This window comes from Bos javanicus, chromosome 15 (genome assembly GCF_032452875.1).
Source record: "Bos javanicus breed banteng chromosome 15, ARS-OSU_banteng_1.0, whole genome shotgun sequence".
Classification (NCBI taxonomy): Eukaryota; Metazoa; Chordata; class Mammalia; order Artiodactyla; family Bovidae; genus Bos; species Bos javanicus.
Genome location: NC_083882.1, coordinates 15551022 through 15576999, shown reverse-complemented (window position 1 = coordinate 15576999; position 25978 = coordinate 15551022). Strand labels below are relative to the sequence as shown.

The window sequence follows — 25978 nt, the reverse complement described above, 5'->3', positions numbered from 1 at the left end:
CTCTAGGCGCGTGGTCTTCAGTAGCTGCAGCACGTGGGGTCAGTAGCTGTGGCTCTCAGGCTCTAGAGCACAGACTCAATCATTGTGGTGCACAGGATTAGTTGCTCCATGCCATGTGGAATTTCCCAGGACCAGGGATTGAACCTGTGTCCCCTGCATTGGCAGGCAGATTCCTATCCACTGTGCCACCAGGAAAGTCTAGGGGAAATATCCTTGAAGAGCAAAATGAGGTCCAGGGCAACTGAGAGACCATTTCAAGATCAAGTTGCTAATTAGGGCATTTCTCCCAGGTGAACACATTGAGGGCAAAGATTTTCTCTGCACTGTTCCTTGTGGTACCCCCTGTACAGAGTGCATGCTTAGTAAATATTTGGTGACTAGCTGAACAGGCAGCAGAAGCTGGCCTGCCTGACTCTTCGTATATTTTTCTGGCCAACATACTTACCCATTAGATTGTGCTATCTCTGAACACTTGAGTGTTGAAATGCATGTATTTGCTCAGATAGCTCTTAACCCAAGCAGGTCACCAGCCTGAGATGCAACACAAGGGATTTGGACAGAAACTGAGAGGTGGCTCTCTTATAGACCCAGATGGAGAGAAGGGGTTGGGAAATGAGCTTGATTTGCATCAGAGGTTTTCTGGTAGCACTTTGTTTAGCCCCTTAAAGTGTATTAAGTGCTTTCATAGCTGTCCTATTTGATTACCCGGCTTCCACGTAGGGTAGGTGTTAATTTCTGTTTCCCAGATGCCAGCGGTGAGGCTGGGCAAGCATGCCCTCAAGGCAGGGGTCCCCAGCCACTGGGATCTAATGCCTGATAATCTGAGGTGGAGCTGATGTAATAATAATAGAAATAAAGTGCACAATAAATTATTGTGCTTGAATCATCCGGAAATCATCTTCCCCCTGCCCCACCCCCAGTCTGTGGTTGTCTTCCAGGAAACCAGTCCCCATGCCAGAAAGGTTGAGAGCTGCTGCCTAGGGCATCTCACTCCCACTTCCTGTGCCTCCCTTCTGACTCCCAGCCTCAGGGAAAGCAAACAGCTGAATCACTTCCTTGAACTCTAGAGAAAATGCCCTAGACCCTGAGACCCAGTCTTCTTTCTTGTTCTTACTCTTGGGATAAATCAACTGGGAGACCTTGGACAAAGGCACTTCCTGACAGGTGAAGCTGAATGTAGCCAGACAGATTTCTGGTTTAAATCCTGAACCTGCTTAAGAATAGCCTTAGAGACACAGAACAGTGCATTCAAGCTTCCTCAACAGCTTAGTTTTCCCGTCTGCAAAATTGGGATCATGTTGTGCCTTTGGTAGAGTTCCAGGAGAATTAAATGAGCTAGAGGAACCGGATATAGGGGTTGACAGTGTGGGGATCCACCCGTTAGGGTCTCCTGTGCTGGAGAGGAGGCAAGGGCGTGCGGATGCGTGTGAAACGCGCTGCAGGACCTGCATGAACCGCGCGCGCTTCCCAGGGAAGCTCTGCCTACATGCGGTCTGCTTTGCAGCCCGGTTCAGCATCGAGGTGTTATTTCTTCCGCTTCTCCAGAAACATGGCAACAGCCAGCCGGCCAGCCTGCCGGAGTACAACGCCCCAGCGCTCATGGAACTTGTGAGGGAGAAGGAGGAGCGCATCCTGGCGCTGGAGGCCGACATGACCAAGTGGGAGCAGAAGTACGTGGAGGAGAGCGCCATCCGCCACTTCGCCATGAGCGCCGCGGCCACCGCCGCTGCTGAGAGGTGAGGCCCGGGCACCGCGCGCCTCGGAAAACAGTGGAAAGAAGCGCAGGGTGTCCGGAGGGGTTCACGCCTGCATCCCAGGGAGTGAGAGCGGTTAAAAATAATTTCAAAGTGGCTGTAGTGCTAGTTGGAGAGCAAGGTGTGGTGTAAGGTTTCTGGAGAATGATTTTGGTAATCTATCCCTCTTCTTTGGAGGACTCAACTCATTGGAAAAGACCCTGATGCTGGGAAAGATTGAGGGCAGGAGGAGGAGGGGGCGACAAAGGATGAGATGGTTGGATGGCATCATTGACTCAGTGGACATGAGTTTGAGTAAACTCCGGGAGTTGGTGATGGATAGGGAAGCGTGCCTGCTGCGGACAAATGGGGTCACAAAGAGTTGGACAGGATTTAGCGACTGAACAACACCATCTCTGCTTTGGTTCCACAATTCTGATTCTCAACATTTCTTTTAAGGAAATCATTGTATAAGTGCCTGAAGACTTATGTCCAAGGACGTTCATCTCAATGTAGTTGAAAACATCAATACATTTAAAAACAGAGTAGAGCCCAATAAGTGGGAGTCAGTCAATACTGAAGTCCATCTGTTCAACAGAGTACTATGTGGTCTTTAAGAATGATGCTGGAAAAGTATACTTTATGTTCTTTTTAACAGTGGGTATGTTTCATGGGCCAGACAAGAACATGCAATCCTCATAACAGCCCTGAGAGTGAGGACTATTATCCTCATTTTGCATATCCTCATATTTCCTCGAATTGGGGTTTAGAGAGACACAGTGGTAGTAAGTGGTGGTACCACCCGTCAAATTGAAATTTGCCTGGCTTAAAGCCTGATCTCACTTGGTTTGAAATGGTTTTCTGCGACTATCAGTTCCTACCTCTCTTGCTTTATTTCCTTTGTTGTGGGTGCACAGCCTTACTCTTTCTTTAAAAACTAGCTCAAAATGCTCAATAATTCACACGATAATTCTGTTAGGTTCTACCCTTGTCTGAATGAGCAGGTCGTTTCCCTCAATTGCTGTACCTAGCCTGCATTCCCTTCTGTTGCACTGACCTGCAAGGCTCTGTGTTCTGCTAGTCCGGATTCTCACCACCTCCTTTTTGCCCATAAGTTGTATTGGGCATTGAATTCAGAGTTGTTTGGAATTTACCAAAATTTTGAGTCAGCATATTTGGCGGAGAGCCTCAGATTTTAAAGGAGCATCAATAAAACTGGACTACATAAGAGTTATTGTTGTACCATTGGGGATGGGAGGGTGTGAACCAGGCATGAGAAGAGAATGCTGTCATTTAGTCAGCCCTCCACTTCTTGGGCTGTGTGATTTCTTTTTGAATGAGGTAGAGAAGGTCCCTTGTGGTTTGGGGAAGTTACTTTATATGTTGAGCGTGGGCTGCCATGTTCATTACCCAGGTAGAGAATTGCTAGCTGAATGCCCAGATGGCACCTCCAGGAACTCAGAGAGAGACCAGTGCTACCCACGTGGGCACAGATGCCTCCTCTGGGTGCTCAGCACACTTGCACCTGCAGACCCAAGTGGAAAATCACTGTTTGGAGATCCTTTATTAGTGCTCAAGTGTTGATTCTGTATGTCGGTGCTGTGAGGGAAAACAGCCCACCGTGTCCCCTCTTAGTGTGTCTTTGGGAGTGGAAATAGGCATTCAGGATGCGTATCAATCTCGGTGAGTTGCAGCTCCAGCCATGGAGGAAGTTACAGCCTCAGGCCAGCCCTTGAAATGTGTGGGTGACATTGGTGAAGCCCTTGGGAACACTTTTGATTTTTTACATAACTGAAATGTTTTTATCTTCAGCTCTTTGTTTTCTGAGCTAAAAACTAAATCACCTCTGGATCCCGAGGCAGAGAACAGCCCATCATAAAGTTGCATGGAGGGATGTGGCCTTGTTTGCCAGCTTAGTCTAACGCCTGCCTGTCAGTGGTTGCCCTGGGAATCTGCATGACTTTTGATGGAAAGAACACCGAGTAGGCAGGCAGGACGTCCACTTTCAGCCCTTCTGTCTCACTGGCATGCACTTTCACTGCGCTGACCTGCAAGGCTGTGCGTTCTGCCAGTCAGGGCTCTCACGGCCTGCTTTTTGCCCACTGTAGGTGTGTGACTGCACAAGGCCTTTCTGAGTGTCACTTACTTTATTCAGAAATTACCTAATCTCTGAAATCTTTGACTGGTGATGTGCAAGGAAGCAGACTGTATTCCCCTGGCTGAGAACACAGAAACCCCAATAGCGCTACCTTGGAAGCATGACCCAAGGCTGTTATGGGTCATTGTTGTCTCAACTCCTGATTTATCAGATTAGATGCACGCTTGGGATCCCCAGGAGGGCTTCCTTGATGGCTCAGTGGTAAAGAATCCACCTGTCAACGCAGGAAACTCAGGTTTGATCCCTAGATCGGGAAGATACCCTGGAGAAAGAAATGGCAACTCACTCCAGTATTCCTGCCTGGGAAATCCCGTGAACAGAGGAGCCTGGTGGGCTATAGTCCAAGGTGTCGTGAAAGAGTTGGACAGGACTTTGTAACTAAACAACAACCAAAAAAAAAAAAAAAAAGAAGAGGGGATCCGGAGACAAGTGGGCTGCTGCTGCTGCTAAGTCGCTTCAGTCGTATCCGACTCTGTGCGACCCCATAGAGGGCAGCCCGCCAGGCTCCCCCGTCCCTGGGATTCTCCAGGCAAGAACACTGGAGTGGGTTGCCATTTCCTTCTCCAGTGCATGAAAGTGAAAAGTGAAAGTGAATTCGCTCAGTCGTGTCCGACTCTTAGCAAGCCCATGGACTGCAGCCTACCAGGCTCCTCCGCCCATGGGATTTTCCAGGCAAGAGTACTGGAGTGGGGTGCCATTGCCTTCTCCGAGACAAATGGGACTGGAATGTAAAGTCAGAAGTAGGGCATGGAACAGGTCTGAGGCATGAGACTGCTCAGTGGGCACAGGATGGGGGTGGCGGAGTGTTGTGAGTTGAACCAGCCAGAGCCCACACGCAGTCAGCCCCATCCCACTATGTTAGGCCCAGCCTTGGCCATCTGTCGTCCTTCAAGCAGGGGACAGGCCTCTTGCTCTCAGACAGTAATCCTGTGGGATTTACCCAGCCCTGTTTCTCTCCTCCTTAGCTCTGTTTAAAGTCCTGGATGGATTTGTAGGTGGATGGGTCACTTTGCACCGTCCCTCCCTTCCCCTTTTTTTGCTTTCACATGTCATTACTGAGCATCTAACAATTCCATGGGAAACTTTCCTCCCTTCTACTGACCACTGCTTCCCCCAGTCTTGGGAAAAGTCAGTTCAGAGGAGGTCACATTTGTAACTCCTATCTTACTGTTCTTTTCAAAGAAAACCTCTGTAGTTTTAGCATGGCTTTGCTATTAACAAAAAGGGAGAAAGGGAAAATGAAGAATTTTTGAGAAAGGTCAAAATTCTGAGCTCTTATTGCTGAGATGCTAAATGGCTATGTAAGAACTGGCAAAAATGACTATTCCCAGCCATTAGCTTAGTGACTTTGCAGCCACTGCTGCATACTTCATGTTTATAGGCAGTGTGATATTTGTGTACCAACTGCTTTTGCCATCTTGATGCATTTTTGGCACCAGTGATCAGAAGTTTGAGAGACTAGGCTGTTTTGTGTGGGTGGGGAAGTTTTGAAACTTTTTAAACATTTCAAAGCAATGTAATATTTTGTTGAGAGTTGTGTGTGTATACCTTCTAAGTTGTTTTCATCTAATTGTACCTCCTGTCCTTGATAGTATAAATATGAATTTTTAAATCTGTCTCCAGTAAATTCTCTAAAAATAAATCAGTTGAAAATGTTTCTGGCTCTAATACCCTGTATTGATGAGTTTTGAGCACCATGGAGTGAATTTATAATTGTGTCAGTATGTTTAAAGCACTCTGCTGGCTCCCTGTGTTGTTAGGCGTTCTGATTTGTTTTAGGCAGTTTGCATTTGGCCACATTCTCACATGTGCCCTCTTTGTTGGTTTATCTTATCATTCATGTACCTTTGCTGAGGTCTTCATAAAGACACAGGACACTGAGGAGTGTGAAGGTTAAGAGCATGGACTCTGGAGTCAGGGATATCTGGATTTGAATCCATCTGCCTTCACTAACTGGGTGCTCTTGCAAACTCATTCATTTGTTCATCTGTAAAATGAGGATAATCATGCTTACTGCCCAAGTTCCTGAGAGAGCTACATGAGATACCTCGGGTAAAGTGCTTCACCCAGGTCCAGACATGATGAAACACTCCCTCATGAACACGTGCAAGAAGGCCCCTCTTTTTGCTACTTTTAGGTGTTCTAGAAAAGAGCTTTAAGATTTTAACGCTGTAATGTGAAATTAAAGGGACGTGAATCTGGATCACTTCTTACTAAAGATTCACTTCCTAGTTTAAGATTGTGCCTTTCAGCCTCAGACATGCTTAGATCTCTTAGAATTCAGAGATCCTCAACCCCCAGGCCGAGCACCAGTACCATGGCCTCTTAGGAGCAATGGACTGACAGAGCAACTGAAGCTTCTTCATCTGTCTGTCACTCCCCATCGCTCACATCATCGCCTGAACCATCCACCCTCTGCCACCCCACCCCACCCCGTGGACAAATCGTCTTTCACGAAACCTGTCCCTAGTGCCAAAAAGGTTAAGGACCACTGACTTAGATGACACGATTATCTTGTCTTTACCAGTCATCATTGAAAGAGAAAGTGTTGGTTGGGTCCGACTCTTTGTGACCCCATGGACCATGGCTGCCAGGTTCCTCTGTCTGTGGAATTCTCCAGGCAAGAGTACTGGAGTGTGTTGCCATGCCCTCCTCCAGGGGATCTTCCTGACCCAGGGATCGAACCGGGGTCTTGTGCACTGCAGGCAGATTCTTTACCGTCTGAGGCACCGGGGAAGCCCTGTTAGGAGTAATTATATTGACGGAACCAGTGACAGGAGAGCAGTCCCCGTTGACCGGCTGTTTTCAGCCAGGCACCTGCTGCCAGCTGCACTGCTTTGTGGTCTCCCTCTGTCTGCCCCTCCCCGACTCCACCCCCTCGACTGGACTTTCCCAGGACATGGGGTGTGTCTTCTTCATGTTTGTGTCCTCCTGCCCGGCATGGTTGTCGCACTGAACAGACCTGAATCCTAGGCAGGGGCTCACAGGAGAAGCGAGCCGGACGCAAGCGTGGAGGGGACTCCAGCCGGGGCCTTGCTGTCCAGGAGGACCAGTCTCTGTTTCAGGCATTTCCTGAGTCCCCATTTATTGTAAAACACTGAGATAGCTCCTAAGTGGGCGAGAAACAGAATAACACCTGAATGCTGGTTGAGAAAGTAAGAAAGAAGTGTGAAAGAGCACAAGCATGGACATACTGGTACTATCCACTGTCCACATGTTAGGAGACACTGGCCCTAACATAAGTGCACACTTAAGTGTATAGTGTCTGTATTCAGCGCACACCACGTCGCTTATGATTCAGGATCATTGGTAGAAGGGGCAGGGAATTTGGAACTTTGCATTTTATTTTCCTTAGAAACTAGCTTCGTTCTAGCAGTTCAGGGAGAGAACTGACTGACATCAGTCTGTGTGTGTGTTCCGTGTTGCCAGGGACACCACGATTGTCAACCACTCGAGGAATGGCAGCTATGGCGAGAGCTCGCTGGAGGCCCACATCTGGCAGGAGGAGGAGGAGGTGGTGCAGGCCACCAGGAGGTGTCAGGACATGGAGTACACGTAAGGGACGGCCGTGCCCAGCCCCCCGGGTCCCACGCCTGCCACCCACCTCACAAGCCCGGTGGGGCCACCATCCCGCTGTGTGCACGCGTCTCCAGCCCCTTCCCGTTCTAGATAGCCTTCAGCTTGAGCCCTCCAAGTTTGCATTCCAGGGAAAGAGTCCTGTTAACAAGGGGCCTGGAGCCCGAGGTCTCTGGGAGCTAATTTCATGTCAGATGCAGATATTTAGGTGGAGGCTAGTAACAAGAATTTAGAAGCCCATGTGTTTTCTGGGTGTCTGTCTCAACAGCCTACTCGACATTATCAGCTAGACAGAGGGAAACATCATATGTCAGAGTCTCAGAGTTTTTGAGCCAGTATTTATATATTCCAGCCAGTAATAAAGAACATATGTAGCCAATGTGTTTTTCTCCTGAAGTAAACAAGAAGTCCTCCAGCAGGCTTTGTGACATCGCAGAGCTAGCCTGCCGCCCACCTCCAGCCCTCCCTGTTGAGCCCTGGGAAGCTGAGCTTCTCATTCTGCAGATGTGAAAATAGGACTGCATGGCTGAGTCGCTGATAAGCTCAGCAAGTTACTACTTAGGTTGTGAAAAAGAACTCACATGTCTCCTGATTCTCATCTTTGACCTTCAGGGAGGAAAACAACATCTTCTCACAGAAAACTTGTCCATTTCCCGAACCACCCCTCCCTCAGAAAATAGGCAAATTGACTCTCCTGAGCAGCCCACCCTGTGTGAGGCTTGAGTTTGTGTGTGTTTCCCCGTAGTTCCTTGCACCCTTCCTACTGCCAGGCTTCTAGACACACTTCAGTCCAAGATGTCCCTGCCAGGTGGCCACATGCACTCAAACTGTGTGTCCTCGGGGTCCCAGAGCCTCCTAAGGGGCCAGAGAATGTGTCCCCTTTTCAGGTACTACAAAAGATCAGTCTTCTACAATTGGAGATTGTAACTGAAGACATAGGCAGCAGTTAACTCTGTCCTTGGAATTATAGTTAAAATCTATGGGGTCCTGAGAAAAATACAAATATCCCTGTCATTCCATGGATTTTGATCATGACTGTTTTGTTTTCTTACACAGTATTAAAAATCTCCATGCCAAAATCATAGAGAAGGACGCCATGATTAAGGTCCTCCAGCAGCGATCCCGTAAAGATGCCGGGAAGACGGACTCCTCCAGCCTGAGACCCGCCCGCTCTGTGCCATCCATTGCAGCAGCCACCGGGACTCACTCCCGCCAGACCTCGCTCACCAGCAGCCAGTTGGCTGAGGAGAGAAAGGAGGAGAAGACCTGGAAGGGAAGCATAGGTGAGCCCCACCCCCTCAACAAGCCCCGCCCCTCCCAAGCAAGCTCTGCCCTTCTGCAGGTCAGCCCCACCCCCTCAACAAGCCCTGCCCCTCTGCAGGTCAGCCCCACTCCCTTGATAAGCCCCGCCCCTCCCCAAGCAATCCCTGCCCCTCTGCAAGTGAGCCCCACCCCCTCAACAAGCCCCGCCCCTCCCAAGCAAGCCCTGCCCCTCTGCAGGTGAGCCCACCCCCTCAACAATCCCCACCCCTCCCAAGCAAGCCATGCCCCTCTGCAGAGAGCCCCACCCCCTCAACAAGCCCCGCCCCTCCCCAAGCAAACCCCACCCCTCTACAGGTGAGCCCCACCCCCTCAGGCAAGGTCCTCCCTCCATAAGTGAGGCCCACTCACCCCCAGGCAAGCCCCACCCCTGCACAGGTGAGCCCCTCCACTCCTCACGTGAGCCTCTGAAGAGCAGGAGTCGCACAAACACTGAGGCACCTCAGCTGGCCAATGGAGTTCAGACCCCCTTGTGAAAGTAGGAATTTTGAGTATCTCTAAGTCTCAGTTTACTCACATGTGAAGTTCGGTTCCCTTGCTCAGTTGTGTGCGACTCTTTGTGACCCCACGGACTGCAGCACACCAGGCTTCCCTGTCTTTCACCATCTCCCAGAACTTGGCTCAAACTCATTTCCATCAGCTCGGTGATACCATCCAGCTATCTCATTTTCTGTAGTCCCCTTCTCCTCTTGCTGTCAATCTTTCCCAGCATCAGAGCCTTTTCTAATGAAAAGACCTTCTTATCAGGTGGCCAAAGTATTGGGGCTTCAGCTTAAGCATCAGTCCTTCCAATGAGTATTCAGGAGTGATTTCCTTTAGGATTGACTGCTCTGATGTCCTTGCTGACCAAAGGACTTTCAAGAGTCATCTCCAGCACCACAGTTCAAAAGCATCAGTTCTTCAGCACTCAGCTTTCTTTATGGTCCAACTCTCACACCCATACATGAGTGGATGATTGGAAAAACCATAGCTTTGACTATATGGACCTTTGTTGGCAAAGTAATATGACTGCTTTGTAATATGCTGTCTAGGCTTGTCATAGCTTTTCTTCCAAGGAGCAAGCATCTTAATTTCATGGCTGCAATCACCATCTGCAGTAATTTTGGAGCCCAAGAAAATAAAGTCTGTCACTGTTGCCATTGTTTGCCCATCTATTTGCCATGAAATGATGGGATCAGGTGCCATGATCTTAATTTTCTGAATGTTGAGCTTTAAGCCAACTTTTTCACTCTCCTCTTTCACTTTCATCAAGAGGCTCTTCAGTTCCTCTTCATCTGCCATCAGGGTGGTGTCATCTGCATATCTGAGGTTATTGATATTTCTCTCGGAAGTTTTGGTTCCAGCTTGTGCTTCATCCAGCCCAGCATTTCTCATGATGTACTCTGCATGTAAGTTAAATAAGCAAGGTGATGATATACAGTCTTGACCTACTCGTTTCCCAACTTGGAACCAGTCCATTGTTCCATGTCCAGTTCTAACTGTTGCTTCCTGACCTGCATACAGATTTCTCAGGAGGCAGGTCAGGTGGTCTGGTATTCCCATCTCTTGAAGAATTTTCCACAGTTTGTTGTAATCCACACAGTCAAAGGCTTTAGTCTTTGACTAAAGTAGTCAGTGAAACATAAGTCGGTGTTTTTTTTGGAATTCTCTTGAATTTTCAATGATCCAAAAAATGTTGGCAATTTGATCTCTGGTTCCTCTGCCTTTTCTAAATCCAACTTGAACATCTGGAAGTTCTTGGTTCATGTACTATTAAAACCTAGCTTTGAGAATTTTGAGCATTGCTTTGCTAGTGTGTGAGATGAGTGCAGTTATGTGGTAGTTTGAACATTCTTTGGCCTTGCCTTTCTTTGGGATTGGAATGAAAACTGACCTTTACCAGTTCTGTAGCCACTGCTGAGTTTTCCATATTTGCTGGCTCGCAGCATTTTCACAGCATCATCTTTTAGAATTTGAAATAGCTCACCTGAAATTCCATCACCTCCACCAGCTTTATTCATCTTGATGCTTCCTAAGGCCCACTTGACTTCGCACTCTAAGATGTCTGGCTCTAGGTGAGTGGTCACACCATCGTGGTTATCTGGGTCATTAAGATCTTTTTTGTATAGTAGTTGTGTGTATTCTTGCCACCTCTTCTTAATACCTTCTGTTTCTGTTAAGGCCGTACTGTTTCTGTCCTTTATCGAGCCCATCTTTGCATAAAATGTTCCCTTGCCATCTCTGATTTTCTTGGAGAGATCTCTAGTCTTTCCCATTCTATTGTTTTCCTCTATTTCTATGCATTGATCACTGAGGAAGGCTTTCTTATCTCTCCTTGCTATTCTTTGGAACTCTGCATTCAAATGGGTATATCTTTCCTTTTCTCCTTTGCCTTTAGCTTCTCTTCTTTTCTCAGCTATTTGTAAGGCCTCCTCAGACAACCATTTTGCCTTTTTGCATTTCTCCTTCTTGGAGATGGTTTTGATCACGTCCTCCTACAGTGTTACAAACTCCTGTTAATAGTTCTTAAGGCACTCTTATCTATCAGATCGTATCCCTTGAATCTATGTGTCACTTCCACTGTATAATCGTAATGGATTTGATTTAGGTCATACCTAAATGGTTTAGTGGTTTTCCCTTCTTTCTTCAAGTCTGAATTTGACAATAAGGAGTTCATGATCTGAGCCACACAGTCAGCTTCAAGTCTTATTTTTGCCAACTGTATAGAGCTTCTCCATCTTTGTCTGCAAAGAATATAATCAGTCTGATTTTGGTATTGACCATCTGGTGATGGCCATGTGTAGAGTCACCTCTTGTGTTGTTGGAAGAGGGTGTTTGCTATAAGCAGTGCATTGTCTTGACAAAACTTGTTAGCCTTTGGCTTGCTTCATTTTGTACTCCAAGCCCAAAGTTGCCTGTTACTCCAGGTATCTGTTGACTTCCTACTTTTGCAGTCCAGTCCTCTATGATGAAAAAGACATCTTTTTTTGGTTTTAGTTGTAGAAGTTCTTGTAGGTCCTCATAGAACCATTCAACTTTAGCTTCTTTGGCATTTGTGGTTGGGACATAGACTTGGATTACTGTGATACTGAATGGCTTGCCTTGGAAATGAACAAAAAAAATCTCATTTTTGAGATTGCACCCAAGTACTGCATTTCAGACTCTTTTGTTGACTATGAGGGCTACTCCGTTTCTACTAAGGGATTCTTACCACAATAGTAGATGTAATGGTCATCTGAATTAAATTTGCCCAATTCAATCCTTTTTAGTTCACTGATTCCTAAAATGTCAATATTCACTGTTGCTATCTCCTGTTTTACCACTTCTGATTTATCTTGGTTCATGGACCTAACATTCCAGGTTTCTATGCAATATTGCTCTTTACAGTATAGGACTTTACTTCCAACACCAGTCACATCCACAAATGGGTAATTGTTTCCACTTTGGCTCAACCTCTTCATTCTTTCTGCAGCTATTTCTCCAGTCTTCTCCAGTAGCAGATTGGGCACCTACTGACCTGGGGAGTTCATCTTTCAATGTCATATCTTTTTGCCTTTTCATACCATTCATATGGTTTTTCTCAGTATTCTTCTGAAGTATACTGAAGTGGTTTGCCATTCACTCTCCAGTGGACCATGTTTTGTTAGAACTCTCCACCATGACCTGTCGGTCTTGGGTGACCCTACACAGCATGGCTCATAGTTTCATTGAGTTAGAGAAGGCTGTGATCCTCGTGATCAGTTTGGTTAGTTTTCTGTGACTGTGGTTTCCATTCTGTCTGCCCTCTGATGGATGAGGATAAGAGGCTTGTAGAAGCTTCCTGATGGGAGGGACTGGCTGTGGGGGAATCTGAGTCTTGCTCTGATGGGCAGGGCATGGGTCACCAGTTGCCTGCCACGGGAACAGGGGCTCTGGCTGCAGCAGACCTGGGAGGTGTGGGGTCTGAGCCCCACCATAGAACCACCGAGCAGACAACCCACAAACTGGAGAACAGTTATACCAAAGAAGTTTTTGCACTGTTGCGAAAGTTCTGGGACCCAAACCAGATTTCCCAACCTGGGGATCTGGCGAAGGGACTGAGAACCCCCAGGGAATTTGACTTTGAAGGCCAGTGGGATTTGATTACAGAACTTCCACAGGACTGGGGAAACAGACTCTTGGAGGGCACAAACAAAACCTTATGCGCACCAGGACCCAGGAGAAAGGAGCAGTGACCCCACAAGAGACTGAGCCAGACCTGTCTGTGAGTGTCCAGGAGTCTCCATTGGAGGCGTGGGAAGGATAATGCATCATACTTTGGTGGTGGAAGCAAAGGCCACCCCACCAGTCACTGTTAGCCATGAGTTGACTCATAATCATTATCATTATTACTGAAAGCTAAGGTGTCTTACACTATAAAAATTTTTAGTAGGAAGAAGACGTTGAGACTTCAGGCCTCTGAACTTGGTTCTGCCCCAGACCAGTGGTAAGACTGCTCCACCTCTGCTTCTGTGTCTAGAAAAGCTGGGTGGTGTCTGGAAGTGTCTTCCCTGCTGTACTGTATGGGGTCATTGCAAGGCCAAAATGACGTACTAGAGAGAAAGCACTTTGCAAGCAGTGCTCTCACATAAGGGGCTGCTGGTGGTATTTTGTTGGATTGTTGTTGCACAGGCAGAGTTTGGAAGAGTATTCTGCAAACGCCATCATAGCCATGGACCGGTTTCCTAGGGTGATGGGGACCAGCAGCCCAGCTCGCTGAGTCAGAGAGGATGAGACAGAGCTGCCCGGGTCACAGGCAGGACTCCCAGTCACACGTCCTCTGCTCTTGTCCCTGACTCTGCAGCCCCAGGGGCCTGGCCCTTCTTTGATGCATTTCCCTGGGTCAGAGTGTGTTTTGTTTATCCGTGGAACTGAGAGCCTGTTTTTGTCAGCCCAGGACAGTGGAGGAGCCTGGCTGCTTCATGTCAAAGGGGATAAGAGCTTCCAGGAGGAAGCTGACAGACTGGGGGGGGAATCAAAGGCACCCAGCCGCTATCTCCTTTTGAAGTCCCCCCATGGGTTACTTCTGTAGGCCCTGCCCTCCAAGGAAATGCACTTCAAAGAGGAGGCATGTGGACAGCAGCTAGGATCTTCAAAGTCCCTCTCAAGGACTCTTAGCTCCCCTCCCCATTTACAGAGTCTCGGCAGTGGTGCTCAGGTAGACTTGGGAGGGGACTCAGCACGTGCTCCTCTCCCATAGAAACCTCTCCGGCAGAGGCCCGTCTGTGACATCCAGCCAGGCAGGCATTTCCCTGGGGGCTGCCCGTACCTCTAACATTTGATGTGTCACAGCCAGGCCTGGGAGCGGAAGACCTGGCCGCAGGAAGAGCTCCTGTGTTCTCCGCACTCGTATTTCCCCTTGTTACTGTGATCAGTGTCCACTTGTCACAAGAGAAGAGTGGAGCCCTCCCACTGCAGAGGGAGGCACACGTTCAATTCCCACAGACCTCCTGCACGGGCCCCACAGCGTTTCCACGGTCTCTTGTCTGAGAGGCTCTGGAAGGAGGCAGATCCCTGTCTGATGGCTCAGGTGCTCCCAGGTGAGATGACTGACCAGTGGCTTAGTTGCACAGGAATACTCTTGCTAGACTTGGGCTCTCCACGCAGGAGTAGAGTGATGAGGCGGAAAAGGACACAAGGTGGACTTAAAGGCAGGCACCTCTGGCTTCAAATGCCATTTCTGCTACTTCTCCACTGTGAGACACTAATATCGGCCATTTCCTTTTCTATAAAACAAAAGAGAGCAACAGGACCTACCTCATACGAACTGAGATGATGTCTGGGAAGCACCTAGTGAAGGCTTCTTGCTCCTCAAGGTGTGGTCTGTGGGCCAGCACCACCAGCATCACCTGGGAGCTTCTTAGAGAAACAGAAGCTCAAGGTCCCCCGCTGATTTGAATCTTCATCTTAACTATATCCAAGTAATTGATGTGTGTGAACACGTTGAGAAGCATCACTGTAGACAGACTGGATTGAGTTGTGTTGCATTATGAATGGGCACCCTGAAATAGCCCTACCAAGGAGACTGTGTGAACTTCGTTAAATGAACAGACACTTGATTGTGCTTACTGCACTTTCTGTAGGCTGGTGTGAAGTGCTGGCACTTTTCTGAATGAGGGCCGTACTTCACTATTAGAACAGTTGCTGTGCTGTCCAGCTTGCAGAAAGACATTGAAGAAACGGGGCACGTCACGCCTCCCTTTTGCCCAGCCGGCCGCCCTCTTCCCACCCTGAACGCTTTGGTCTTGGGATAGGTGGGAAGAAAAGAGCTGAGCCGCCCTCCCCAGGAACTCAGCTGGCTTCCTGCCTCTTGGAAGACATGGCTCTTCATCACAAGGAGCCCTCTGGGGAATATTGTACACAACTCTGTTGCTGTAACCAGGAGGCATGCTTGTTTTGACCCAGGCCCTGGGGAGACAATTCATTACCAGAGAGGAGTAGAGTTGGGGGCTGTTAGGCAGAGCAGCAGGCCAACAGGGCTGTGTCTAGGAGCAGAGAAGCCTTCAGGTTTTCTTAGACACGCCACCACTGCTCAGGACTAGCCCTCCTGGGCTGCAGACGGAAAGAAAGCATTGTCTCCAGAAAGCCTTGCAGGAGTGCCCCTGCCCCTCGACACTCTGCCTGTAAGCTACCTCTTCTCCCTTCTTTCCATAGCATCCTCAGAATAGTAGTATCCTATCATTTGTTATATTATAACCAGTTTATGTGACAGCTCCTCCCCTGCCCCATGCTAGGTTTTTTGTTTTTGGTTTTTAATTGGGGTATTCAGTTCAGTCGCTCAGTCATGTCCGATTCTTTGCGACCCCATGGACTGCAGCACGCCAGGCCTCCCTGTCCATCACCAGTTCCCAGAGTTTACTCAAACTCAGGTCCATTGAGTTGGTGATGCCATCCAACCATCTCATCCTCTGTCGTCCCCTTCTCCTCCCACCTTCAATCTTTCCCAGGATCAGGGTCTTTTCCAGTGAGTCAGTTCTTCGCATCAGGTGGCCAAAGTATTAGAGTTTCAGCTTCAACATCAGTCCCTCCAGTGAACACCCAGGACTGATCTCCTTTAGGATGGACTGGTTGGATCTCCTTGCTGTCCAAGGGACTCTTGTCTTCGCCAACATCACAGTTCAAAAGCATCAATTCTTCTGTGTTCAGCTTTCTTTATAGTCCAACTCTCACATCCATACATGACTACTGGAAAAGTGATAGCCTTGACTCAGTGGACCTTTGTTGGCAACGTAGTTGCCTTATAATGTTATAGTTTCTGCTCTACAGGAAAGTGAATCAGCCATCCATATACATATTGTCCCTCCCCCTTGGACCCCCTTCCCACTGTGACCCCCATCCCATCCACAGAGCATGGAGCTGGGCTCCCTGTGCTATACAGCAGGTTTCCACTAGCCGCCTCGTTTACATGTGTGTGTAAGCTCAGTCATGTCTGACTCTTTGCAACCCCATGCACTGTAACCCGCCAGGCTCCTCTGTCCATGAGATTCTCCAGGCAAGAATAGTGGAGTGGGTAGCCATGCCCTCCTTTCAGGGGATCTTCCCAACCCAGGGATCAAACCCAAGTCTCCTGCATCGCCTGCACTGGCAGGCAGACTCTTGGCCACGAGTGCCACCTAGGTGTGTATGTGTGTCAGTCCTGATCTCCCAGTCCACCGCTCCCCAGCCTGTACAGACGTCCGTTCTCTTCGCTGGCGTCTGTATCCCTGCCGAGCCGATGGGTCTTGCTTCTTGAGGCACGGTACTGAAGAAGCTGTTCTTCCATCCACAGGGCTGCTGCTGGGGAAGGAGCACCATGACCACGCATCCACCCCGCTGCTGCCCACCCCCTCTGCCGCCACGCTCTCGCCCCCAACCCCCGGCACGTCGGCCAGCAGCGCCCACGCCAAGACGGGCAGCAAGGACAGCAGCACGCAGACCGACAAGAGTGCCGAGCTCTTCTGGCCCGGTGTGGCCTCCCTGCCCACGCGCAGCAGGCTCAGCGGGACCCCTTCCAACAGCCCCGTGCTGAAGCACCCCGCAGCCAAGGGCACAGCAGAGAAACTGGGTACGAGGTCTCCACCTGCTCTCACACTCCATAGAGCTCCCTGTCCTGTCAGGGGTGGGAGAGGGGCTTCTATTGAGCTGGGGAGGGAGCCAGGCTACCAACCTACTCTCACTTATGGGTTATCTTATGGTATGCTTGGAGAAGGAAATGGCAACCCACTCCAGTATTCTTGCCTGGAGAATCCCATGGACGGAGGAGCCTGGTATGCTATAGTCCACAGGGTCGCAAAGAGTTGGACATGACTGAGTGATTTCACTTTCTATAGTATGGTTACTCTGATGCATTTAGGCTCTGCAAAGTGTTAGTCGCTCCATCGTGTTTGAATCTTTGCGATTCTATGGACTGTAGCCCACCAGGCTCCTCCGTCCATGGGATTTTCTAGGCAAGAATACTGGAGTGAGTTGCCATTCCCTTCTCCAGGGGAGCTTCCCAACCCATGGATGGAACCTGGGTCTTCTGCAGTGCAGGCAGATTCTTTGCCATCTGAGCCACCAGGGATGCCCTAGACTCTGCAGGCTCTTTATTATTCTGGAATTGAAATATGTGTGCTTGCATGCTAAGTCGCTTCTGTCATATCCCACTCTGTGACTCCATAGACTGTAGCCCACCAGGCTCCTCTGTTCATGGAATTCTCCAGGCAAGAATACTGAAGTGGGTTGCCATTTCCTACTCCAGGGGATCTTCCTGACCGGGTATCATGTCTCCTGCATTGGCAGGCATGTTCTTTACCACTAGCGCCACCTGGGAAGCCCTAAAATGTGTGTAGAGACTCCTAACTTACTACCATATTTAAAGAGCACAGAAAGTGCATTTGTCCTTTTAGCATATGTTTAATAGCTAGCCCTTCCCCAGAAGGTGTGCAGACAAACCCTCCGAGGGATGTTAAGGAATTAGTCCCCCCAACTCCCCCACCCTCCGTATGTTTGGGAGCTGGTACCAGGTACCAGGTCCATCAAGAGCATGAGGTACAGAGATGTTGCCTTCAGGGTGTTTACTCATCAAGGATTCAGTGTCGACTGAAGGAGACACTGATTCAGTCCCGATTGACGCAGAAGGTAGATTTAGGGTGGGTGAAATGGCCCAGCACTCAGGCCAGTTCTGAGGAGTTGCTTTCAAACATTTAAGAGAAGACAGATTGGGAGGAGTTTTGCAATGAGTCCAGAAATGTCCTTGGAGAGCATAGACTTGGCTTTGGACTGTTCATAGTTGTGGGGTGAGGATCCCTCTGCTCGGGAATCCTTTGGAGGAGGTGGGGGCTCCTGGGCATAAATGAGTTGTTTCCTCCAACGGGGTTCCCTGTGTTCATTCTCCAAAATAAACAAGTATACATAATGTTGTTGATTTTTGGAGATGTAATTCTTGGGATGCCCTTTTGCCAAGAAGGCAGGGAACCGGGGAGGGACCTGCCTCATTGTAGGCACTTGATAATGTAGAGGAAAGGAGGGGAGCGGGGTGGGTGAGGTCCCCGCACAAAGTCCTAATGCCCCCTTCCCCCGCTCAGACCTCTCCCATCACGTCCTGGTTGTGTTCTTTGTGTCTGAATCCCAGGCCCAGGCATTTAGCTTTGGTCCGCCAAAGCTGGGCTCTGTGGCCTTAACCTGTGTGCGCCGGTGGTGGTGGGTGGTACTTGAAGTGGTTCCATTTTAGAGCGAGCTGGGTAGGCCTGTGGTCCTCCTGGGGAACGGGCCGCTGATATGTCCCTTCTGTTTGGCAGAGAACTCTCCCGGCCACGGAAAGTCGCCTGACCACAAAGGCCGCGTCAGCAACTTACTCCACAAGCCCGAGTTTCCCGACGGGGAGATGATGGAAGTTCTCATCTAACCCTGGGCTCCCTGTTGAATTTAACAGTGGAACACCGAGGCGCAAGGAACGTGGCAAAGAGAAAGAAAGATCATGAAGGTTGCGGATGGGAAATCAGGGATGGTTTGAGCAGATAAGGATTTCAGATTAGTGAGAATTCTTTTTATAAATGTTAAAACAAAAACAGAAGACCTACATGACTAAAGATGAAGAGGATGCCGTGGATTTTTCCCGCTTACGGTGGAAGAGAGAAGATGCATGTAGGTTTGGAAACAAAGAAGATCTAGGAAATGAAATTTTTTCATTGTACAGAAAAATGTACCTCTCGGGGAGGGTCTGTGTACACCCATGGTCTGGTTATAAACAGATAAACCTGAGCATGGATCTTCCTTGGAATACGCCCATTCTCCTTGCCTCTTAGCTTGTTTTGAGAAGAACCTCCTAGAAATCTCTCAGTCTGTCTTGACACAACGTCATTTCACCTGTGCCCTCCATGATGTGTCCTGTGAATGCGTGTGGGTGTGGCAGGGAGGAGAAATGTCCAGGGTGGTGGAGGGTTTAAAAGGCCATCTCCACCTCTGTACCTGATTGGTTTGGATTTTCAGGAGGTTATGGGCCTTCTTGGCTTTTCTGCACTGAGCAGTATGCAGGATGGGAGCTTTCTGGTCTTGGGGTTCACCCCTGCTCACATCTCTGAGTTCATCTCTGTCTCTGCCTCATTCTCTTTCATGATACCTTTTTTCCTTCATTTTTTTCCCTCTTGTAATAAGCCTTGCAGGGTTCCTTCGGTCTGGGGTTTGCCAGAGCAGTATCTGATGGGTCATCATGCACAGTGACTAGTGGGACAAAGCCTTTTGGTGGCTTGCTGGCAGTTTCCTCCGCCTTGGAGGAGTTGGGCTACAGCAGTTGACCTTCTGACAGTGAACTTGGTCAGCTCCGATGAGACAGAGGATTCACGGCCACTGTGACGTCCTGCATTAAGCTCCTGCCACCACAACTTTCTCCCCTCACATCAGCTCTTGCGTGGAGTTTTGATTCTCCACCTCATTGCTCCGTTGAGGTAGGACTTTCAGGATTGCGCTCCAGGAACCAAGGGACACTTGACTTGGTGGCATCTAGAATCTCCCCTGGCACCTTGTCCCGCTTGCTACTGTTTGTGGCCCCTGCTCTGCCATCCCCTTGAATCCTTCTGGATGTAGTTGGTGAGCACACAGATTCTGTGGCTGTCAGCAGTCAGGTCCGCCCTGCTGGGGAATTGCTTCGTAACCTAATAGGCCAGTATCGATACAGTGTGGTTGGGTTGTTCAAGGGTTTAGTTCGAAGCAACTGGTCCAAAGTAAGACAGAAGCACCAGGTCCAAGAGCCCGGAATGAGTGAGGCCGTGGCCCCCTTTTCCCCGTGTTGTAGGGTTTTGCATCTGACGTCTCAGATGTCGGCTTCCTTTACAAACCTGGAAGGTGCTGGATCAGAGGAGAGAGGCTAGTCAGGCCATCAGATGCCCTTGTGGGGTCCTGATGAATTTGCTGCCTCCGGGCCAGCGGCATTTCTGTCACCCTGGGTCCTCATGCCCATGATCTGAGACTTTCTCGCATCCCACCCAAATGAAGCCCTGAAGACCCCATCACTTCAAAAAGTTGGCTGGGGTAGCTCCTTGAAGGGTTGGTTTTTGGAGTGTAACCTGGGTGCCTGCCTGCCTGCCAAGTCGCTTCAGTCATGTCCAACTCTGTGCAACCCTGTGGACCATAGCCCGCGAGGCTTCTCTGTCCATGGCGATTCTCCAGGCAAGAATGCTGGAGTGGGTTGCCCTGCCACCCTCCCAGGGATCTTCCCAACCCAGGGATCGAACCCATGTCTTACGTCTCCTGCCTTGGCAGGCGGGCTCTTTACCACGAGGGCCACCTGTGGGGAGCCCTGTAACCTGGGTGAAGCCTCCCCAGATCCACATGGTAGAAGAGGGTGATGAGTGTGGGTGGAGGGAAGGAAACTGCTGGCTTTGCCCAGGAGTTTCTCGGAGCTGCCTGGTGGTCAGAATAAACAGAAGGGATGCACCTCAGGCCCAGCTCTGTGGGGGACTCTGTATCACACATGTTGCCTTCTGCGGTCCCACTTTAAGCGTCACTGAGGGTTGTGCAGCCTGAGGAACCAGAGTGGCTTTGCGGGGCCGAGCAGTCCCTGGTTCCGCCAGAGCAGTGAACCTCATGGGTGGTGCAGGGGCGTGGCGAGTATGGACACATGGGTGTGGTGGGGCAGAGAGCTCCCCATCCCATCTCTCTTCTCTTTCACTTTCGACAAGTGGATGAGGCTCAGTTGATGGCAGCCGACTCTCTTAAGGACCTTTTGACCCCTGATTAATGTTGAGAAAGGAAAAAATTAGTATCTAGAAATAAGAGGTGCCTCCCCCACTGCTGTCCAGGCCTGGGCCACCCCAAATGTGAGCTGTGTCCCCCAGAAATGGGGGAGAGCCAGAGCCTCGTCTTTAGGCCCCAGCACATCTCAGTGGCAGCACAGGCACGAAGCTCGCTGGCTTTCCTCGGTCCCTGAGTCGCCAGGCCTGGTAACTCTCACAGTACAAGACGTCACCGTTTTTCTACTGTGCTGTGGTGTCTGTCCACCTTTTTTGCTTCTGACCTGCCTCCTCTGCAACAAAAGGGACTTACAGCTTTGAAATCTCTTCTTTTATGGCAGATTTACGGCCCAGCGAGGGCCTCACTGCTCTTCATCTCTCTAGATTTCTCGAAGCCTTGCTTGCCTTTAGGAGAAAGCAGATACTGAACTCCCACTGTGCGTTCTTGCCGTTGATGATACATGATCTCATTGGATTTTTGGAAAAGAATCCTTACTCCATTTTTTAGTGCTAACTGTGTGCAAGCACTGGGTACCTTTCAGTGCATCCTCGGACGACATGGGAGCAGGGGCAGGTTTATATCCTTATTTCACAGAGGAGGAAATGTCCAGGGAGGTCAAGTCCCTTCCACAGGAGAGACCAGCGTCTGGACCAAGGGTTTGGGAGAGCAGCCTTGACGTGGGCTGGACTGCCTCTGACTTGGGGGTGATGAGCGTCTTTTGGGGTCACACCTTGACCCGCTCCATCCCCTGTGTGTGTCTGTGTACATGTGCACACACAAGCAGCTCCCTTCTTCATCCCCCTGACCCTCCGAACTGCTAGGACTGCCCATAAACACAGCTTGGGAGTCTGTGTACTGTTACACTAGGCCACAAAGTCTGTTTTATAAAGCTCTTCTTTGCATGTAATCCAGAGGCCGGGTCTCCTCCAGAACATCCCAGTGTGGTGTCTGACCATGAACTCCTGGGCCCTGTCTCAGGGTGAAGGGTCAAGCCTTGGCCCTGGGTGATGATGACATGCCGGAGTCACCCTGCCTCCTCCTTGAGCATGTCATCTGGCAGTTTCCGCGTGCCACCCAGGGTACCGTGTGGAGCAGGCGATGTCGCTGCTTTCTGGCACTGATTTCCAAGTGTGTGCAGAGCCTTTCCTTGATGTTTTCTTCTCAGCTTGTCTTCGGCTTCCCACAGGTTGGAGGCCAGCCACAGCGTTGCACTGCGCCTGCTCAGAGCGGACACGCAGGACAGGACACGCAGGACAGGGCTGCCGTGTCCCTCCCGGGACTTGGGTTGGAGGCAGAGAGTGGGGGCCCTTCTTTCTCTCTTTAGGTTTGCGGAGCTTGCTCTTTGGCCACTTGTGCGTTTGACTACACAGGACTTGGGCTGGGTATCCAGGCGTGCCGGAATGCCCCCTGCAGAACAGCCAGCCATCCCTGCTGTTTGTTGTCTCGCGGCTTTGACCTTGTGATGCTGAGTGCCAACAGTTAGAGATGTCTCATGCTTCATCCTCTGCAATGCTGGTGATTTAGTCTCTAAGTCATGTCTGACTCTTGCAACCCCATGGGCTGCATGTAACCCACCAGGCTCCTCTGTCCAGGGATTCTCCAGGCAAGAATACTGGAGTGGATGGCCGTTTCCTTCTCCATTCCTCCTTGGTAGCTGATGGTGATAGAAACTCCCCCCACTGCATCCTGAGTCCCAGAGCCTGGTGTGAACACAGACATCAGAAAAGGCAGGGTTCTAAGAGTAGGTGGCGGGTTGCAAGGTTTGGAGGCAGGGAGCTCACGTGAGCAGAGAGGTGTGTCTTCCAAAACAAAGTCCTACAGCCAGCATATGTGCCCTGGCACCGGTGGGCGAGCTTCTGTGTGCCCCCCGTGATCTCACACTCCTCCTGAGCCAGGGAGGATCGTGGCTGTGATATGAGCGAGTCAGAGAGTCTTCTTTAACACAGAACGTCCTGCCCAAAACTGCCCGCTTATCCCCAAGCTTGACGCAGCTGCAGTGTATGCTTTACAAATGTTTTTTCTCTTCTCATGTGCTTTTTTGTTTGTTTGTTTGTTTGTTTGTTTGTTTTGCTAATTAATCAATGTGTTCAGAATGTCTTCATTCAACATGAGGGTTGTTCAGTGGGTGCCACTTGTGTGTGGCTCCATGGAAGATGGGCAGAGTCATTAAGAAGTTACCAGAAGCTGATCAGCTGGGAGCATGAAAAGGTTAGCGCTTCAGTAAATAGATTTCTTCTGGACTTAATAAGCAGTTTTTTTTTTCCTCTCGCTTTTAAGTAGCACCCCCTTTTCTTGTTTGGTAATTTAAAGGTATCTAAAGACATGCATTTAAAAAAAAAAGACATGTATATATTGTCAGTGCATACACGAGATGTGGCTCTAAGATTGTATGTTGAGTTTCTTTTCTTAATATCCAAAAGATCCAAGTGTTTCATCTCACCCTGCTTTGTGAGACTCTTGCTGATGACTACAGTGCTGTCCAAGTAGAAACATTCTGTAAACACCTCTGTTAGGATGGATTTGGGGGCCTGACACATTCCTCTGGTTATCCTTAGAGATGAGGGAGCATCATCCTTTGAGAATGCGTTTAAGATTGGAAATAAACCCAAGTCATTGACTCAGTTGGATAAGTAAAAATGGGTGATGAAGGTAAGTCACATCCTTTTAGCTCTTTCTTTTAAAAAAAAAAAGTCCCTAAGATGTTCCTGGGGATACTGCATCTTTGGACTCCTTTCAGAGTGACCACTTCAAAGGAAAACAGTAATCACTAGTACATGTAACTTCCAATGGATTAAAAAAAAAAAAAAAAGCTGCTCTCTTGTCACGCCTTATACGTGTTCACATCTCTGCGTACACACGGATGTAAATGCACATTCATGAGTATCTGTCTGCCTCCAGTCGGAATTCCGTAAAACCATGTTAGACTTAAGTGCATGTTATTGTCATATTAGGCCAAAACCGGGGTGTTTCTTTGTCGTGAAACTTTGCTTCTTCACGGAATTAGAGCACTGTTTTCAGTATAATGGAACCCATATACAGCGTTCTCTTGTATCAGCTCTGGAGTTTTGGTGCCCAGTGGTCTATTTCCATGTGGTTTACCTAGAATTCTGTTCACACAGAGACACCTATAAGTATTTATTACAAACTGGGATGTGAACAGACTGACCCATAGTGGTTTTCTTTGATTTAAGGTGTTTTCCCCCTTTTGTGGAGCGGAATCTGGGACGTTCTGTGAGGCAGGGCGGGTCAGGCACCCACCTCGGCCAGAACCCTGCTGGCTTGGGTGCCACTGCGCTTCCTGCCAGGTGCGTGTGCTGTATTCTCTCCAGCAGACTCTGATGTATCATTGTGGCATCTTCATATGGCTGGTCTGTCCTGGGGGGGCGGGAAGCCCAGAGCTGCAACGGCCGGATGGGTCTGTGTACAGAGCAGGGAAATTCAGGAAGACGGTTGTGTCCCCCACAGCAAATATTGATCCTGTTGGTCAGCCAAAGATTTTCCTATCCTTTGCTGCTTAAATTTGTGCCTTAATATTGTATATAATAAATGGATTAAAAAAAAAAAAACAGTTCTTTCCCTCTCATTTGCTCTTTTCTTTCCCTAGGAACTTATGTACCCGGCGCTCAGTCAGTGTGGGTTGAATTTCATCTCATTTTACTCCTGGAGGCGGCCTCACTGGCTGTTTTGCTTCCAGAGGCCTCCAGTCCCCCACTGCACCCCTCCACCACCACCCCCTCCTTGTGGAACTCCTGCTCTGATCCCAAGGAGGAAATGAGTCATCCAGGCCACTGGAGCTTGCCATCCACCCCCTACCCACCCCTCCAGACAAGTACGGAAAGAGGAAACACAGGGACGTGGGCCCGGGAGATAGTGGCCACTTTGATGGCATCTGAGCGTCCCCTTGAGACGTCCCTGGGCCCTGAGTCTGGGCTGGGGTCAGACGTGTCTCTGCACCCCATGATGGATGTGGTGGATGTTGCTGCCTGGTTGGTCTCTTAGGGTCATGGGAAGTGTGGGGGGCTTTGGTAGAAGTCACGTGGTAAATGGTGGGGGCCTCAGAATAAATGCCGGGAGAGTCCCCAGGTGCAGTGCCGTCCCGAGGGGACAGTGGCCTGGGAACACTGTCAGGGAGGACAAGATGCCCTCTTTGTTCTCTAGTCCTGTGTCTTTTAGCAGAAACCTCTCTTGCCTACCCAGCCCACGCCCCCAACTCAGGCTTGGCAAAGGCTTCCTCAGTGTGAGCGAGGGGCCCACCTCCAGTCTGCAGTGATGGCTGTTGTGACCTGCATGTGTTCCTGCCTTCAGTCTTAACAACAACTTGGTTGGCCCCATTTTAAAGACAAGGAAACTGAGGCTCAAAAACCTCGGGCAAGTCACTTGTGAAAGATGGCAGGATTGGAACCCAGGTCTATCTGACCAGGAGCCCATGTACTTGGCGATAAAACATGAGTAGGGGCTGAGAGCTTGGGTTCTTTCCTGTCCTGCCTTCTACCCAAAGGAGCTCTTCTCTGCGGGGACCCCTGGACCCCTGCATGGGTGCAAATGTGACGCATGAGAATAAAGGGCAAACTGGGCAGCCCCCAGCCTCCAGCTCCTGGCGTGACTTCGGGAAGACAGCTGGAGGACCCCCATGTCCTGGGGCTCAGAGGAGGAGAGGGGGGCTTCTGAGCTGGGCGCCCCGCTCTGCCATCTCCCTGCCCTAACCCCGTGCCTGCTGCTGGAGAGAGTCGCCCGCAAGCTCTGGCCTCTGTCCTGAATCCTAGGCCGGGGCCTCTGCACCGCAGGAAATAGTAGCGAGGCCTTTTAGATTGCCTGGGCTCATCGTAGTCAGGAGGAAGGTCCCAAATGAGAAATAAACCAGGAGCTCTGAAATGCCTTTCTTAAAATATACAGAGTTCAGTGATGATGAAATAGGAGCTTTTGCCGTCTCCCGGTTTCCGGTGCCCTTTTATCAGGCACCGCCCTGTCTCCCACATGCTCCCTTTAGCCGCTGCGTTCCTGGCAG

The 25978-nt window shown here is 49.7% G+C and overlaps 1 protein-coding gene across 6 annotated transcripts in view; it reads left to right on the top strand.

Moving 5' to 3' along the window:
• AMOTL1 (angiomotin like 1) overlaps positions 1-19024 on the top strand; it is a 161368-nt gene extending 142344 nt beyond the window's left edge. For all 6 annotated transcript variants that reach the window (XM_061440183.1, XM_061440182.1, XM_061440181.1 and 3 more), the window contains 5 exons: positions 1546-1736; positions 7321-7446; positions 8524-8750; positions 16553-16828; positions 18543-19024. In XM_061440183.1, the coding sequence (XP_061296167.1) occupies positions 1546-1736; positions 7321-7446; positions 8524-8750; positions 16553-16828; positions 18543-18649 (927 nt within the window). In that variant the 3' untranslated portion in view covers positions 18650-19024. The remainder of the gene's footprint in view (positions 1-1545; positions 1737-7320; positions 7447-8523; positions 8751-16552; positions 16829-18542) is intronic.
• Positions 19025-25978: the final 6954 nt, after the last annotated feature.